Source organism: Opisthocomus hoazin, chromosome 9 (genome assembly GCF_030867145.1).
Source record: "Opisthocomus hoazin isolate bOpiHoa1 chromosome 9, bOpiHoa1.hap1, whole genome shotgun sequence".
Taxonomy (NCBI): Eukaryota; Metazoa; Chordata; class Aves; order Opisthocomiformes; family Opisthocomidae; genus Opisthocomus; species Opisthocomus hoazin.
Window position 1 is genome coordinate 7,278,067 of NC_134422.1, and position 14,605 is coordinate 7,292,671.

A 14,605-nucleotide genomic window follows, 5' to 3' on the forward strand; every position below is an offset into this window, starting at 1 on the left:
ACTTCCACTTGCTTGCCTTCTTTCAAGACCAGCAGTGTGTTTTGACAATCAATTGAACACACTTAAAAGATAAAGTGTCATCCTGTCACTTATAGAGGGAGATGTTTTTTGGTGTATTTGGCAAGGTCATAAGCAATGCAGAAGCACTGGATTAACTTCCTCATCATCTTAAAAATTATTCATGACCCCAAAATTATACATTTAGAGATCTAATTAATAGGTGTGGAATCAGTGGAAGTTTGCTGCTGTAACGGCACACTGAGGATGCAGGGAATAGCTGCTAATCAGAGGAGAACTGCCAAGGAGATGATCACATATTCAAAACTTGGGGGATCAAATCTGTATTGTAAATGCTCTCCCTTGGAAGATGTGATCACCTGAGGTTTGCCTAGAACCAGTATTTGCCTCTTGAGTCACGAGCTTGTGGCAGGAGATACGCAGGGATTTGACTTCCAGAGGGGATCCCCCCCATTTGGCTCCAAAAATTTCAACACTAACCCTATGGAGGATGCAGAACCCACCCTGGGTCCCCCAGATGTAGCCTGGAGGTACGGGGCTCCCCAGGAGCACCTGCACGGAGCCTCCACCTCTCACCCCTCTCGCTCCAGCTGACCAGCAGTAAAACAAGGAGATGGTTTACACCAGGGCTGTTTTGACAGCCAGGGATCTTCTGAATTGACCAACCCTAACGGCATCTGCACAAACCCTCCCTCGCATCGCCCTCCGACGCTTCCCCCATACAACACACTAATAAGACAAAAGACCTAATGAGATGCGTTGCCCAGATGTGCCTTTAAAAAAAGTTCTCCTTTTTCAGCTTTTACTGGGGTTCATGTGTGTTCACAATTATTTTAGGTAAAGTCTTGATTGGGCAATGCTTCCACAGGCTGATGAGCATTTAATCAGCTAAAAGTTCTCTTTAATGAGGAAGCGTTGCATGACCACGTTATGAGGGGGTGTTTTTAAAGGACGTTAGAAAGGAAGGGTTCTTAGTCCTACGAATGCTAGGCAGCTGGTGCCTGATGATGTTTAGCTACTTCACTTATATTCCTTTAATTGAAAAATTATGAACAGTGTCAGCCACTGCTAATTTTTTTTTTTTAAGCTAATCAGGGTAAACCACTTCAACTCCAGCAGGAAAATGATTAATGTAATGTAACCTTTTAAGATTAGGGTTGCATTGACCATTTCCTAAGTTCTGCACCCCTCTGAATGCTGCAGAAACGGCCCAGGCCTGCCGGACGTGTGCCTGTGACATGTGTAATTACCTGGAGAGCAACGCACCGAGTTCTGTACAGTGAAAATCAGCAATACAGAACGCTTAGCAGGCTCCATTCCGAAACACGCAGACACCTCTTATTATTCACATGAAGTCAATTTAGCATAAAATAGTCCTTCTACAGTTAAGAAATACAGTCTCAGTTATCTCATAACACAAGGAGAAAATATTTTAGCCTTGTAATTAATTGTCCTGTTTATATTATTATAGGAAGACACCTTCACAATGTGCGTGTTGGTCTTACCATAGCATGGCATTTACATTATTTCACAAAGCATCCTTGAAAACAGGACTTCCAAAAGCTTCCTTTCGAAAGTAAGCTTAAGCTTATTTCCAGTAAGGCACAGGAATAAATCACCCTGTATTTATGAACCACACTGAATTCCTAAGCACCTCGTTAAAGAGAAGTGAACACGAATAAAATGGCTCCTCTCCAAAACAAAGTAAAGGGTAGAGAAAGTACATCACAGTAACTTAAGGAGAGAAGCAGGCTCTATCTCACTGAAAGCACAGGATGAGATCTGGTTAGGGAAGGCTGTGATTACTTGCTCTGGGCTGAAACTTCAGTGGGTTCTGGATGCGCGCACTTTTAATCTGCACAATGAGTTACTCATCTGGAGTACACCAGGGTGTTAATTCAGCTTCCCTACTAATTCTTTTATCAGCTCTGCTAGCTCCTATGGTTGAAGGTCTCCTCCCTAATGCTTAACAGAATTTGCTTACATTATCTGGACAAAATATCAGCTAATGTTATGAATTTATTATATTTATGTTAAACACAAATAAATACTGAGTGCAGTACATACAAAGACCACATTCACATCGCTAGTTGCCATGAGTTGTTGTTCACTATATAAAAGATAAATCTATATCTGTTTCTCTGGTCTTGGACTGTCCAAAGACTGTTCTGCTCCAGTTTTCATCAGTGAAAACCTGGGAAAACTCTGGGTAGGTATTCTGCCACCCGCAGTATTCGCTACACGTCCATCTACCACACCTAGAAACCAGACAGGTATTCCAGGCATTCACAGCATAGCAGAGGGCAGAGCAGAAATCACAAGGGATGTGTCTTTACGCACATTATTGGCTTCAGTCTCCTACATGGCGTAATATGGAGAAGCAGCCACAGATTTGCACAGAGGTCCTGTCCCCAGGGACCAGACAGGGCACTCTTCCACCCCAACCACACTTGTCCCACCAGCATCTCCGCAAAGCTGGCTTTAAGCAGCCCGACAGGACTTTGCCCACAAAACACCAGTGTGAAAGTGGAAGTGTTCGAGGCCAGGTTGGATGGAGCTCTGAGCAACCGGGTCTAGTGGAAGATGTCCCTGCCCATGGCAGAGGTTTGGAACCAGATGATCTTTAAGGTCCCTTCCAACCCAAACCATTCTATGATTCTATGAAAGATTCACCCCTGCTTAAACTGGGTTACTGACTGGTATGTTTTAGAATTGGAAATGCGATCTAGTAGACAAGGACAGGGTGGAATTCATTGTAGCCTGATGCAAGTCACCGGCAGGGAGAAAATGACAGCTGCAGTGACGGCAATGTGGAGGTGCCGAGCGCAGGTGCAGCACATCGCAACTGAATCCAGCCATTTTTAGATTGTTGAGAAGACAGCCAGGCTAAGGAGAAAGTAGAAACCAGCACTTCATACAATAACTCACACTATTGTACCGGAGACCTTGTGAGGAAAGACCTGCTGTACAGTACTTTAAAAAAAACAAGGCGGGGGGGGAGGGGGGAGGGGAAGATTTAAAAGACTAAGTGCTCTTGAAATCTAGTGTATCTATTTTCCTGTTAGAGTTATTTTATATAATTAAATTATAGGTCCCCATGACTATGCTCACTCAAGCACATTTACTCCGTAAATCTCCTTTAATACCTCTATAAGCTCGCGGTACTTGAACCCGCATTGTCACAAATCGCTGCAGACGGCTGGAAGATGAGGTGCCGCAGTTTACCGCTCCTGAACTTCCCCTGCTTTCCCATGGACCTTACCAGCACCTCCAACAGTCCCAGAGACCCCTCCAACCCGCGACCGGCGGCCCCAATCCATTCTGCCATCTAATGATGGGTTTCGTCGTCGACCGCGGCCGCGGCGGGCGCAAGGAGGAGCGCGGGAGGGAGCCGTACCTGGACTCGGCAGGGAGACCACGGCCCCAGCAGCCAGCTGTAGCAGGGCTTCACCGGGCAGCTCCGGTGCTGGGTGAGCTGCTCCGGGCAGGGTCTGCCCTCGCCCGCTGCCTGCAGGAGCACCGAGCGCCCGCGCACCATCTGGCCTAGGCGAGGGGAGGAGAAGGGACACAGTGAAGGAGAGAAAGGCAGATTTTGTGATTTATCGTTCTTTTGAATTCATTTTCCACCACTAAAATTGGTTAAAAAAGCAATTAATTGGGAAGACAGTTTGGATAATACGGATGCAGTTATTAAGCCTAAGTGATGCAGTCACTGATACTTTCAAACACAGTTTTTAAACACTGTTTAGTATGTTTTCCAAATATATTATTTGTTTATGCAACACATTTAAATACTTGACTAAATCCTGATTATTAAATATGACAAGAAAATAATTCCTACGGCAGCATCATCTCTAACATTACACATTCAGTGTGTTTCCAGAGATTTTTAACAAATGAAATCTTCTTTTTATGAGCAATTACGTGCAACTGCAAACACGCTAGTAGCTATTACCGTCCATAACCACTTCTGCCATTTCCATTAAAATCCTGTTTGTTATTGGTGAAAACTTCTTCAGCCACTGAATGGAAAAAGCAATTATGTTACTACTTTTGAAATACAAAAACTGAATATATTCATTAAAGTTACAGCAGTTCCATTTCCATCTCCTTTGCTGTCCATTTACTTCCAGGAATGCTTTCACTCAAAATGTTTCAATTAGAATCCCAGCTCCAATTAAAAAGAAAAGTCAAGAAAAAAAAAAAGCAAGCCCTTATACAACGGGACGCAGAAGATTGTGCTGCGGATAAAATTTCTGCCCTGACTTTCAATAGGCATGGATTTGAGAGGCAGTTAAAAAAACACTAAAAGAGTGGGTAATAAGGGTACACACATGCAACAAGACAGATGCGAGCCGTAATTGCTAACTCACTGAAAAGGAAAGAGATAGCGTGTTGCGGTGGAGCTCCCCCATTTGTATCGCAGTGGTTCAGTTGCAATCGTGAGCAGAGGGGAGTCCGAGGGGGGAGAACAAACACCCCCGCGAAGCGGAGAGGCTGCGATACCCAGCCAGATCCTTCTCCCAGCTACTTATGCACGCACTTTTTAATTAACGGTACTGCAGCTGGGTTGAAGGTACATTTCTAATAACTGTCATCGTGACTGTCTACAGAGCAGGGGTTCCAAAAACATTTTAGCAAATAAAAATCAAAAGCAGACGCACCTGAAAAAGCTACTGATGGTTACTTTACCAAGCTCTCTTACCTTTAAAATGCTATTGCCTTGCTCTGACCTATTGAATCCATTTTTGAACCCATTTAAACCAATTTTAAGACTTCTTCCTTTTCCAGTTCTAATCCCCCAGACCTGGGGAGTTTGTAAGAGAAGTGATGATAAAAGTTCTTATCCACATGACTGTGCACTCAGCCATCACGGAATCAGCACATTAGGAGGTGGAAAAAATTCCTACCAGCTGAGAGGAAAGGCAGGGTAAGAAAATCCTGTGGTTCACCCTGAGTCTTCTTAATTCTGGATGCTGTGGGCTGGCAAGCAACGGAAAAGGCTTTTTGGGAGACCGTAGGAAGCCTGTGGCCACGGGGATTTCGGGATGCCCTGGGGCAGGAGGCTCACCCGGGCCAGGGAGCAACGCGGCCCCGCCAGGCACGAGCTCCCAACACGGCAGCGACAGGAAAGGAGATCCCCTAAGCTTGAAAGATCCATTTTCATTAGGAGGGACTTGAAAGCCTGAAGCATTCATCAAGCTATTTTAATTAAAGAAATAATTTCCTTTTGTACACTCTGTTTAACATCTTTCTAGCAAAATGTAAGTGGGAAGATCATTGAACAGAAAACACGATTTTCCTTTTAAGAGGAATTAACAACCGTTCTGTATTTATTCACATTTTATTTTCCTGCAGTTGGTTATCCAAATCATTTAAACTCCCTGCATTCACAGTGGTCAGCTGGTGCTTGACTCACTTCATCTATCACTTTCTTTTTGTACTGGGAACAAATCATCGGACAAAGAAATTTCATTGAAATCTTTCTTTGCACAATCACTGCAGCGAGTTTCTTAAAGCTCTGATTTTTTTCTCTCACTCCATAAACATTCTCTAGGTGCCTGGTTACCACTCAAGTAGCACAAAAAATCCCAGTCTTTACTTCTTAAATACCTTATCTTTTGCTGCCTATGGAGAACAGAATCTCACTGCCTCTCAAATTATTTTTGTTCCAATACAAACTCTGGAAGCGTCACAGCAATCCTAGTTGTTTCTTAAATTTCCCAGTGGATTTTTTCTTTACTTGTCCCATGAATTGGCCACATCTCTGTTTCCTCTGCTTTGCGGTGTTAAATGGTACAAAAATTTAGACAGAAAGTGTGCTGAAAACTGAAAATAAGTATTTCTTCATATCCTCAAATTTGTCATTAGTTTTGAAAGGAGGAAAAAAGAGGCTAGTCTTGTTCATGCTGGTCACTTAAAAACCTGTTTTGCATCAGCGGCTAAAATTTCATCTCAGAAACACAGGATCATATTTCCAAAGCAAAAGAATAAGATATTTTACCCTCCAAAAATCTTGCCGTTCCTTGCATTATATCCCCACGAAGTGATGCATCACAGCTGAAACCAAGATGATTAAAATTCCTGCTAGAGTTCACCCCAGTCAAAATTACTGACACGTCGTTATCTGCTTGATGAGCGTGAGCAGAGCATATAAAGCACAGCCCCACCAAGCAAAAGCAAAGACCAGAGCGGCAATGAAGTTCCTTAAATACAGCTCTGGAGGTCACGTCAGGTCAAGTCACGAGCAAAGGGCACTGGTGATAAACGGGGCTTTTCCTCCACTTCCCACTGCCAGTCCCACCAGTGGGCACTGGGGCATCCACCACTCTGGGAGAGGTTTTGGTGGCCCCTCTTCCAGCAATGCCTCCCAGCACTGTCGAACTGGAGCTTAACGAATTTGAGGAGCAAGCGAGAAAAAGTCACAGAAGTTTCTTCTTCTGGAGGCAAAACCAAAAATGTTTTCCCAAATCGGTGATGCATCAGTGAAATATGTAACCTCCAAATTTTTCAGTCGGGCATGCCCTTGCCCCCCTCATTCCTGTCCCACGGGTCAGTCTGGTGTTGGGGTGCACGTCTCTGTAACCCACTACGGTCTCTTCCAGGCTCTGAGGGCTGAGCAAGGCACAGCAGAGTGTTCAGCCCCGGGTAACTCCGGTAAGTCCCATCATTTATCTGATAATGTCAGCTTTAGAAGTGACAAAGCTTGGGTTTAGGTGTTCTTATACTATTTAGCACTCCTCTTAGACAGCTTGGGAGGAATCCTACAGGATTGGAAAACGTTTAGGTAGAAAAATTCAGCATCTTTGAGTATTCATTTGCCTTAACAAAGAAAATACAAATTGCTGGGGATTATCCGTACCACACATCTTCCCAGTATCTTTGATTCAGGCTGCAGGAGCATCATCCATTAACGCCGTGCTATACATCTTTCCATAGCAGCACACCAACTGATACGGGGAGCCCTAATATATAACCCGGTGTCAGCCTAAAGCCCTAGCCAGCATCCCGAACAGATGCTGCCCAGAACTACAGCTGCAACGGGCAAATATCAGTTACACATCTCCGTAGGCTCTGCGCAGGCAGGAAGGAGAGATCTGCTTTACTCATCATCATTTATAAAAATCAATATATTCGCCTTTGGCTGCTGTGTACCAGAACCATATTAGCTGTCAGTGCCACATACACAGCAGCACCACTTCACGTTTAAATGCATTGTTCCATAAAATAAAACCCGAGCAAGAGAAAGGTACCATCCATTAAAATATATCAGAGCAAACTGCTGCTGGAATAGAAATGTTAGCAACAATGCCTGAGTTAAGAAACACATGAAAACGTAAATCCAGCAACACTAAATTCTGATCTGAATGATATTTAAATTATGTTTCTCTTTGAAGTCGTTTAGGGTACTTCAGCAGGCCCTTCACACACTCTCCAAGAACAGCCAGAAAAGCAGAATATTATGGTGAGTGGAGGCAGTAACGATGCCTGCAACTGATTTGCTGTGAATTATTTCTGAGAACCATGCATCTACATTGTAGCTTTATCAAATAGTGGGCAACTACTTATTTGGCAAAGGGAACCCGAATCAGTGGTTACTACAGCCAATTCCCACAGCTCGTTTACCGTCATGCTTTGGTTTTCCCTGTTGAATTTGAGGCTTCACCCTACTCTCACAAATGCCTCTGAGAAACTCATGATGATTTCAAAGGTACTGCAGCCTATGAACCTTTGGAAAGGAATCCCTCACTGTACTCATCTGCAAAGTACCACCTGTAGAGGAGTCCATAATTAACATCTTCTCTGTTAATACCATCATCAAGTAGTACTTATAACCAACTGGAACTCCGTGAAGAAGCTGAAATGACAGTGTTCCTGCTATTAGAACCACACAAAGGCCACAGTCACAGGATTCGTGCCAAGGTCCCTCCACCATGGATGTCTGCCATGAGTGTAGCTCCACATTTGGTTGCTGCAGCAAAACTCAGCTCAGGACTGGGGCTGCAGGAAATAAACCATGCGCTCGGAGCAACTTGAATGCAAATGCTTCATTGACATGCCTGCTCTGGGACGAGATTCAGAAGACCCTTGGGTCCCTACTAAGCTATTCAAGTGACAGAGAAGGACTGGGCAAAACTTGGCTTCCTTATGACACCGTTTTTAAGATTTTCCCGGTTGCTTAGCTGCCGCAGGTTCATAAAACAGTATCTCCAGCGTTTAAATTGTACATGTCCATGTCCTGAACTGTACGAGCTAGCTCTCTAGCTAGCTGTAAAACGGAGTTATCATCTTTGAGGACCAGGAGGTGGCCCATAGACTGAGCTGAGCTTGGGCTTGACTGTGGTTCTAGTAGCCTTCATGTAGTTTGGCACCTACAGCACTTACAGAAGAGCCGAGGTCTGCTCCGACAGGGCACGGATGTTTCCAGTCTTCCTCTGCAGAAGCCCAGCTCTGATTTAGGACATGAAGTAACTGGTTGCTCCTTACATGCACTGGGAACCACCAGCTTTTAAACCACTCTTTAGGATTTACCTAAGTATTTCAGGATCAGGAGCGGAATACGAGACATATCTTTACTCACAGACGTCCCTTTGCAGACTATGCAATGTAAGAGCTCAGGACATAAAAACCTTCAGGCATTATACAGGATGAGCTGCTCTCTTAGCAATCTAAAAGCCATAAAGAAGTTACAACTTGTTTTTGCACACGTAGCTCTGTTTATTTTAGTAAGTGATTGAACACTCAAAAAAATAATTTCAGTCCATTCAGCTATATGTGCATTAACATTCCAAAATGGATTTTGAAGAAAAAAAAAAATTTGGAATTAATAGTATTCCTAGTGTGTTGTTGTTAAAACACTGTCTATGAATTATTCATTTCTGTTAAGAAAGCACTACTTTACAAAAGGTCTAAAAGCTCAGCAAAGAAAGAACATCACTAACCCAAATATTAAGCTTTTTCTGTAACATGCTTTGATCTCAGAAATCTATCTGAAGGAGTCACTTTATGGAAGTTAAGAGCTTTTTTCTTTTTGACCTTAAGTGAATTTGATTCAAATATACATTACGGCTCTCGAACCTGAAAGACCATTAGCTGTACATCTAATGCACATCAGAAGCCTGGGAAATAATGTCACAAGCTTATTTTGAATAAAAGCTTCAACGCATTTCCTCATGTCAATACTCAAAGGGTTTTTCAAAACATGTAAAGTCAAAAAAAAGGTCCTCATCCTTTCAGTTTTTGTATGCTAGTGAACCTTACTGGCTATAAAAAACCTCGCTGCAGTTACTGGAGTCATACAAGTATTAAGGGACCTGTGGATACAGGATGGAGAGAGAGAGGCATATACTAAATGATGAAATTTAGTTTTCAGTGTTTTTTCTTCAGTGGCATGTAACTATGTTACTAAAAGTAACTTCACCAGAGGATTTGTATTTAGTTATTCATCCATTTTTTAAGAATCCTGTAACTCTCCTCAGCTCTTTGCTAGCTCTACTTACTTCTCCTGACTCTGGGGTTAGTGCTTCCTCTGACTGAATTCTGAGAGTCTGAGTTAATTAATCAAATAACCCTCCAGCCATCTGTCCGTTTGGTTTCCTAAACTGCATTTTTAACTTTCAAGTACTTTGAAAACAGCCCGCTCTGTTCAAAAAACCCAACACCCCATGACCTTGAGAGTGCCCAGACACCAGCCACGAAGGGTTTGGTGTGGCTGGGGGCCATCCCCGTGCTCAGTCCTGTTGCTTGGGGGCTGTGTGACCCCCCTGGGCTGGGGGTCCCGTCTGCGCTGCAGGCTGAAGCGTGGGGGGAGAGGGGACAGGGGGGACTCACCGCCAGCACCACATGTCTGGGAGCACTGCGACCAGGCTGACCACGCTGAGAGCCGGCAGTCCACCGCGCACCCCACCATGCACCGGCTGCTCGTCTGCAAGGGCTTCTCCAGGTGGAGCTGCGGGAGGAGAAGGAAACACAGGTGTCAGGCTCCCCAAGGCCCCCGGCCACCCCGCCGCCGCTGGGCACTGGGTCAGGACACCGAAAATTGGCAGCGACGCCGGCGGGATGCCAACGTTGCTGCTTACAGGGAGTTTTCCTGAGGGTGCAATTGGTGAAATCAGTTTCAGTGTTGAAGCATTTCACGTCTACGAGTCCATCAGTGCTTGGGTACTACTCTAAAAGGACAATCCCAAACTTCCAGCATGGCACAATCTCCCTGGCACAATCTCAAGGACCTGTTGGAGCAGGTCCAGAGGAGGCCACAAAAATGATCAGAGGGATGGAAGACCTCTCCTATGACAAAAGGCAGAGAGAGTTGGGGCTGTTCAGCCTGGAGAAGAGAAGGTTCTGGGGAGACCTTAGAGCAGCCTTCCAGTACCTGAAGGGGCCTACAGGAAGGATGGAGAGGGACTTTTCACAAGGGCTTGTAGGGATAGGACAAGCGGGAATGGCTGTAAACTAAAAGAGGGCAGATTTAGATTAGACATAAGGAAGTAATTCTTTACTCTGAGGGTGGTGAGGCCCTGGCCCAGGTTGTCCAGAGAAGCTGTGGCTGCCCCCTCCCTGGTAGGGTTCAAGGCCAGGTTGGACGGGGCTTGGAGAAACCTGGTCTGGGGGAAGGTGTCCCTGTCCATGGCAGGGGGGTTGGAACTGGGTGACCTTTAAGGTCCCTTCCAACCCAAACCATTCTGTGGTGGCCAGCTTTGTTGGAGCCATGGTGCAGGGCTATAGCTGTGCCCCATGCGTGCTCCTCCAACTCCAAAACCTCCCGTTTGAGTCAAAGAGTGATACCACTCACTAACAGCTTTGGGATGTCTTTATTTGCCCAAACCCCCAACTTCTGCTCTCCCAGCACAAACACAACTCCTCCACCACCTATGGACAGTGTCTCGGTGTGGATCAGAAGGCACCGGCTTTCTATAAACAACACAGACATGCGGTTGCTGCCGTGCCGCACGCGCGCCGTCCTCACCCGCTGGCAGAGCCGCGTGCTGACCGTGGCCCCATCACTGCGCTGGCAGCTCAGCAGACGCCGCCGCTCCCCGCGCCCGCACACCGCGTTGGCACTCAGCTGGCACCCACTCCAGCCTGCGGACACAAAGCAAAGGGTGCTGTGCCGCAGGCCATGGCCGTCGTTCCACCTTCCCACCTTCTGTTACTCAATGCGTGGGTCACCTTCCCCGAGCGCAGCGCTTCCACATGTCGGAGCATCCCAGACCCAGGAACAACCCCCACAAAAGAACGTTGCTCTCAAAACCGAGCAAGTCTCGGAGGAGAAACTCCTTACTTTGCACTCCGATAGCCGCTTAACAAAACCAGTACATCAGGGAGCACAGAAAACCGTCACACGCTGATAATGTGCACCAGTTCAACCCAGCTGGAGCCTCTACAAGACACTATTGTCCGAAGCAAACTTTCGCTTTGATAAAGCAGCTGGGGAAGTTTCTGAAGGGTACCTCTGGTTTAACCTATTTCTTGACTCCACGGCAAAGCTTTCCATTATTTAAAAACTAAGCTTTAATACTGATGAAATAAAAACAGTATGTCTAGCAGAAGAAAATTTATATCCTATTCCTTGTTTGAAATTACGATGGTCAGAATACATCTAAACTAAAATAAGCCTTAAAACACTATTTAAAAAGAACAGAAAAGCATAACACAGACAACAAAGATTTCCATACACCACCACCACCAACTAGGAAGCACAGGAGAAGAAAATCCATGGCTTTGTGTCTTCCACCTCTGATAAACATGAACACATCAATGTTCTGCATTTCTGAAATGTGGTGATACAAAAGGCATCGTCCTGCTGCCTGTGTGTTTCAAGGCCTTTTACTGCAAGCAGGCTGAGTTTATGTTCAGACAGAACATCTTCTCCTGCTTTGTTCTCCCTTTCCACCAGCCCCCAAAACTCCTCTTAGATCTCCTCTCCTCTCTCTGCTTTCTCATTTATCCAAGCTGGTCAAAACAAAAGGATTTTTTCCTTTTTCTTTTTTTGTTAGTTTGTTTGCAACAGATCTAATTGCTTCTGAGGTCCTAAATAATGCATTTTGCTCTGCATAGCCTGTGCCCACCCATATTGCCTTCAAATTAGGCCACTGTTGGTATTATTGGCTTCACCAGACTCACACAGATGATACTCTTTTAACTGGAATTTCGTCGTTAATTCTGTTGATAACCCAACAAAAAGGAGATATTTAACCTGTTTTATTTCCAGTGTACCTGCAATGACAACTTAAATTAAAAGTTGTGCATTTCCCTACTCACCTGTCGACAAAAAAAATGTAGGCATGTAATTAATGTTAGTGAAACCAGTGATGTCCACATATAACTCTTCTAATGTCAAGGCTTTAACCAACACCACAAGCAAACAAATAAAATATAACTGGAGAAAGCCTTTAAGGAGCTGAACCTTTCATGCAAAGACATTTGGAAAAGCAGAACATCAATTTAATATATGCTGTAGCTGGTGTCACTTCCTGCTAAGAGTATATTGGAAAGTTATACCGACCTGTTAGATTGTACTGATACTGGAAGCAATTTTGGTTAAGAATACACGGCTTCTTCTGTGAAATTTCAGGGCAGGGCTTTGTATTGACAGAAGACCTCAGCACTTGTCGAGTTCGGGTTTGCATCACATTCGGATCACACACCTATATACAAAAGTGAGGGACAGTACGAGAGACCCCAGAAAATAAATCATCTGGGCACCGACCGCCCGTGGCTGTCACATGCACGTCCACAGCCACACCGAGCTACGACACGATCACACCTCTGTTCTAAAGACGCTTAAAAGCACATGAAGGAAAAGAAATGTGGTTCAAAGGTAAGAAACCAATATTACTGAAAGTCATCTTTCGTCCACCCTGATCTGGCTATTTTAGGCACCCCTGTACTATATATTTCCATAACTTCTTGTAAGGATCCTTGGGGACAACGGGATAAAGACCGTGCCATTTTGCTGTGCTCTGCACTCCGCCTCTTCCCAGGACCTGCAGTAGAATGTCATAGTACTGAATAATGGGACTGGATTTCTGGCACAATTAAGGCATTTTTAAGCAGTAACTGATGTCACAGCAAAGCTTTCACTACTAGGAAGGACATCTGTAATTGCATATCAGTTATGATGCTGACAAGAAGAAGGGGTGATGTTTCAGAGTACGTGATACAAATACTGATATCTGATGGCCTGTAAACCAGTATTTGCTTATTTATATTTTCATGTGAATATGAACCAAGTGAGGCCGGTTTTCATCTGTGCTTGTACATCACAAGCATGAAAATTGTTTGGTTTTAGCAGTCCCCCATCCTCACTCTCTTAGCACTGTGGCATGGGGCTATTTTGCTTTCCATTTCAGCTGCAGATAGAGCAATAGAGACTAAATGCTTTCTGCCTTCCAGGAAACATCCCCTCTGTGCAGAGGAAAGCATCTGCTCATCCCCACAAATCCCCTCCTGCAGCCTTCTGCTTACCCCTCCTCAGCAGAGAGAGCTTCTCTTTGGATGTCGCCCGGCGCTGCGAAGTATTTCTTAAGTTTTTCCTTGTTTACTTAATTTGGGGCTATAGCATAAGCACTGGCTGCGCCACGGGGAAGGCGGTGCCGCTGCCGGTGTCCCCACGCCAGCTGTCCCATCTAGAGGGGAACTATTTCAGGAGGAAGGAGACGCGGTACCAACGATCAAATGCCTGTGACACCAGGCAAGGCCAAGATGAAGAGCACTAAGGATTGCTGCTTTGTCTCATTAAATGAATCGACAAAAAAAAAGGCTAAATAAGTTTATTCTGAAGCCAGGGTGATTATGGGAGTACGTAATCGTCATTTTGGCTGCAAGGCTGGGACAGAAAAGCAGCCCCAAGTGAACCGCTGAGATTCAGCAGAGTTTTCCCTCAATCCAGTACAGTGGGAATGGGTGCGTGGAACTGGTCATGGCAAACCTCATGGAAATAAATCCCTATTAAAGGTAATCACAGCCATTTACCGAACAAGATGACCTATTTAATTCCTAACAGTCTCTCATTAGGACTAAAGATTGCCCAGGAACAGCAAAAAAAACAAAAAAAACAATGCACGTAGAAACATAATTTCATAAATGTTTGGGAATTTAAAACATGTTTTTTCTAACAGAGTAATTACAAAAAATAACTAATAGTTTAAAGCCACAGGCTTATTATCATGCAACTAATTGCCTGCAAACACTGAACCCTGCACTGCTGAAAGTATGGATAATTCCTGTATTGTGAATATTAAAGAGAAATGTAATGGCACTGCAGCAGAAACGTAGACCTCAGACTGCTGTAAACTGGATTACTCGCACAGATGACAGCACAACTAAACAGAATAAGTATCAGGACAAATACGAAAAAAATCTGGTCTGGTCTCAAAATACATTGTCAGGGCCTATTGTCCTTCTGCTTACACTATGTGAAGGAAATTCTACTATGCTTTTATTGCTGACACACACCTCGTCAACTCATTTTAAATTGTAATCTTATTTGAATATCCATGGTTGTCTAAAATACCCAATTGTTTTTAATTATCTGAAAATTAAACCTATGCTAAGTGTTTACCAATAGTTTACTGCCTTTTTCACA

General features: G+C 44.4%; 1 protein-coding gene across 1 annotated transcript in view; it reads right to left on the minus strand.

Annotated features, from left to right (window-relative positions):
* THSD7B (thrombospondin type 1 domain containing 7B) overlaps positions 1-14,605 on the minus strand; it is a 349,180-nt gene that overhangs the window by 12,219 nt on the left and 322,356 nt on the right. The window contains exons 19-22 of the mRNA XM_075430128.1: positions 12,524-12,665; positions 10,985-11,100; positions 9,850-9,967; positions 3,416-3,561 (exon numbers count right to left, since the gene is read on the minus strand). Of these exons, the coding sequence (XP_075286243.1) occupies positions 3,416-3,561; positions 9,850-9,967; positions 10,985-11,100; positions 12,524-12,665 (522 nt within the window). The remainder of the gene's footprint in view (positions 1-3,415; positions 3,562-9,849; positions 9,968-10,984; positions 11,101-12,523; positions 12,666-14,605) is intronic.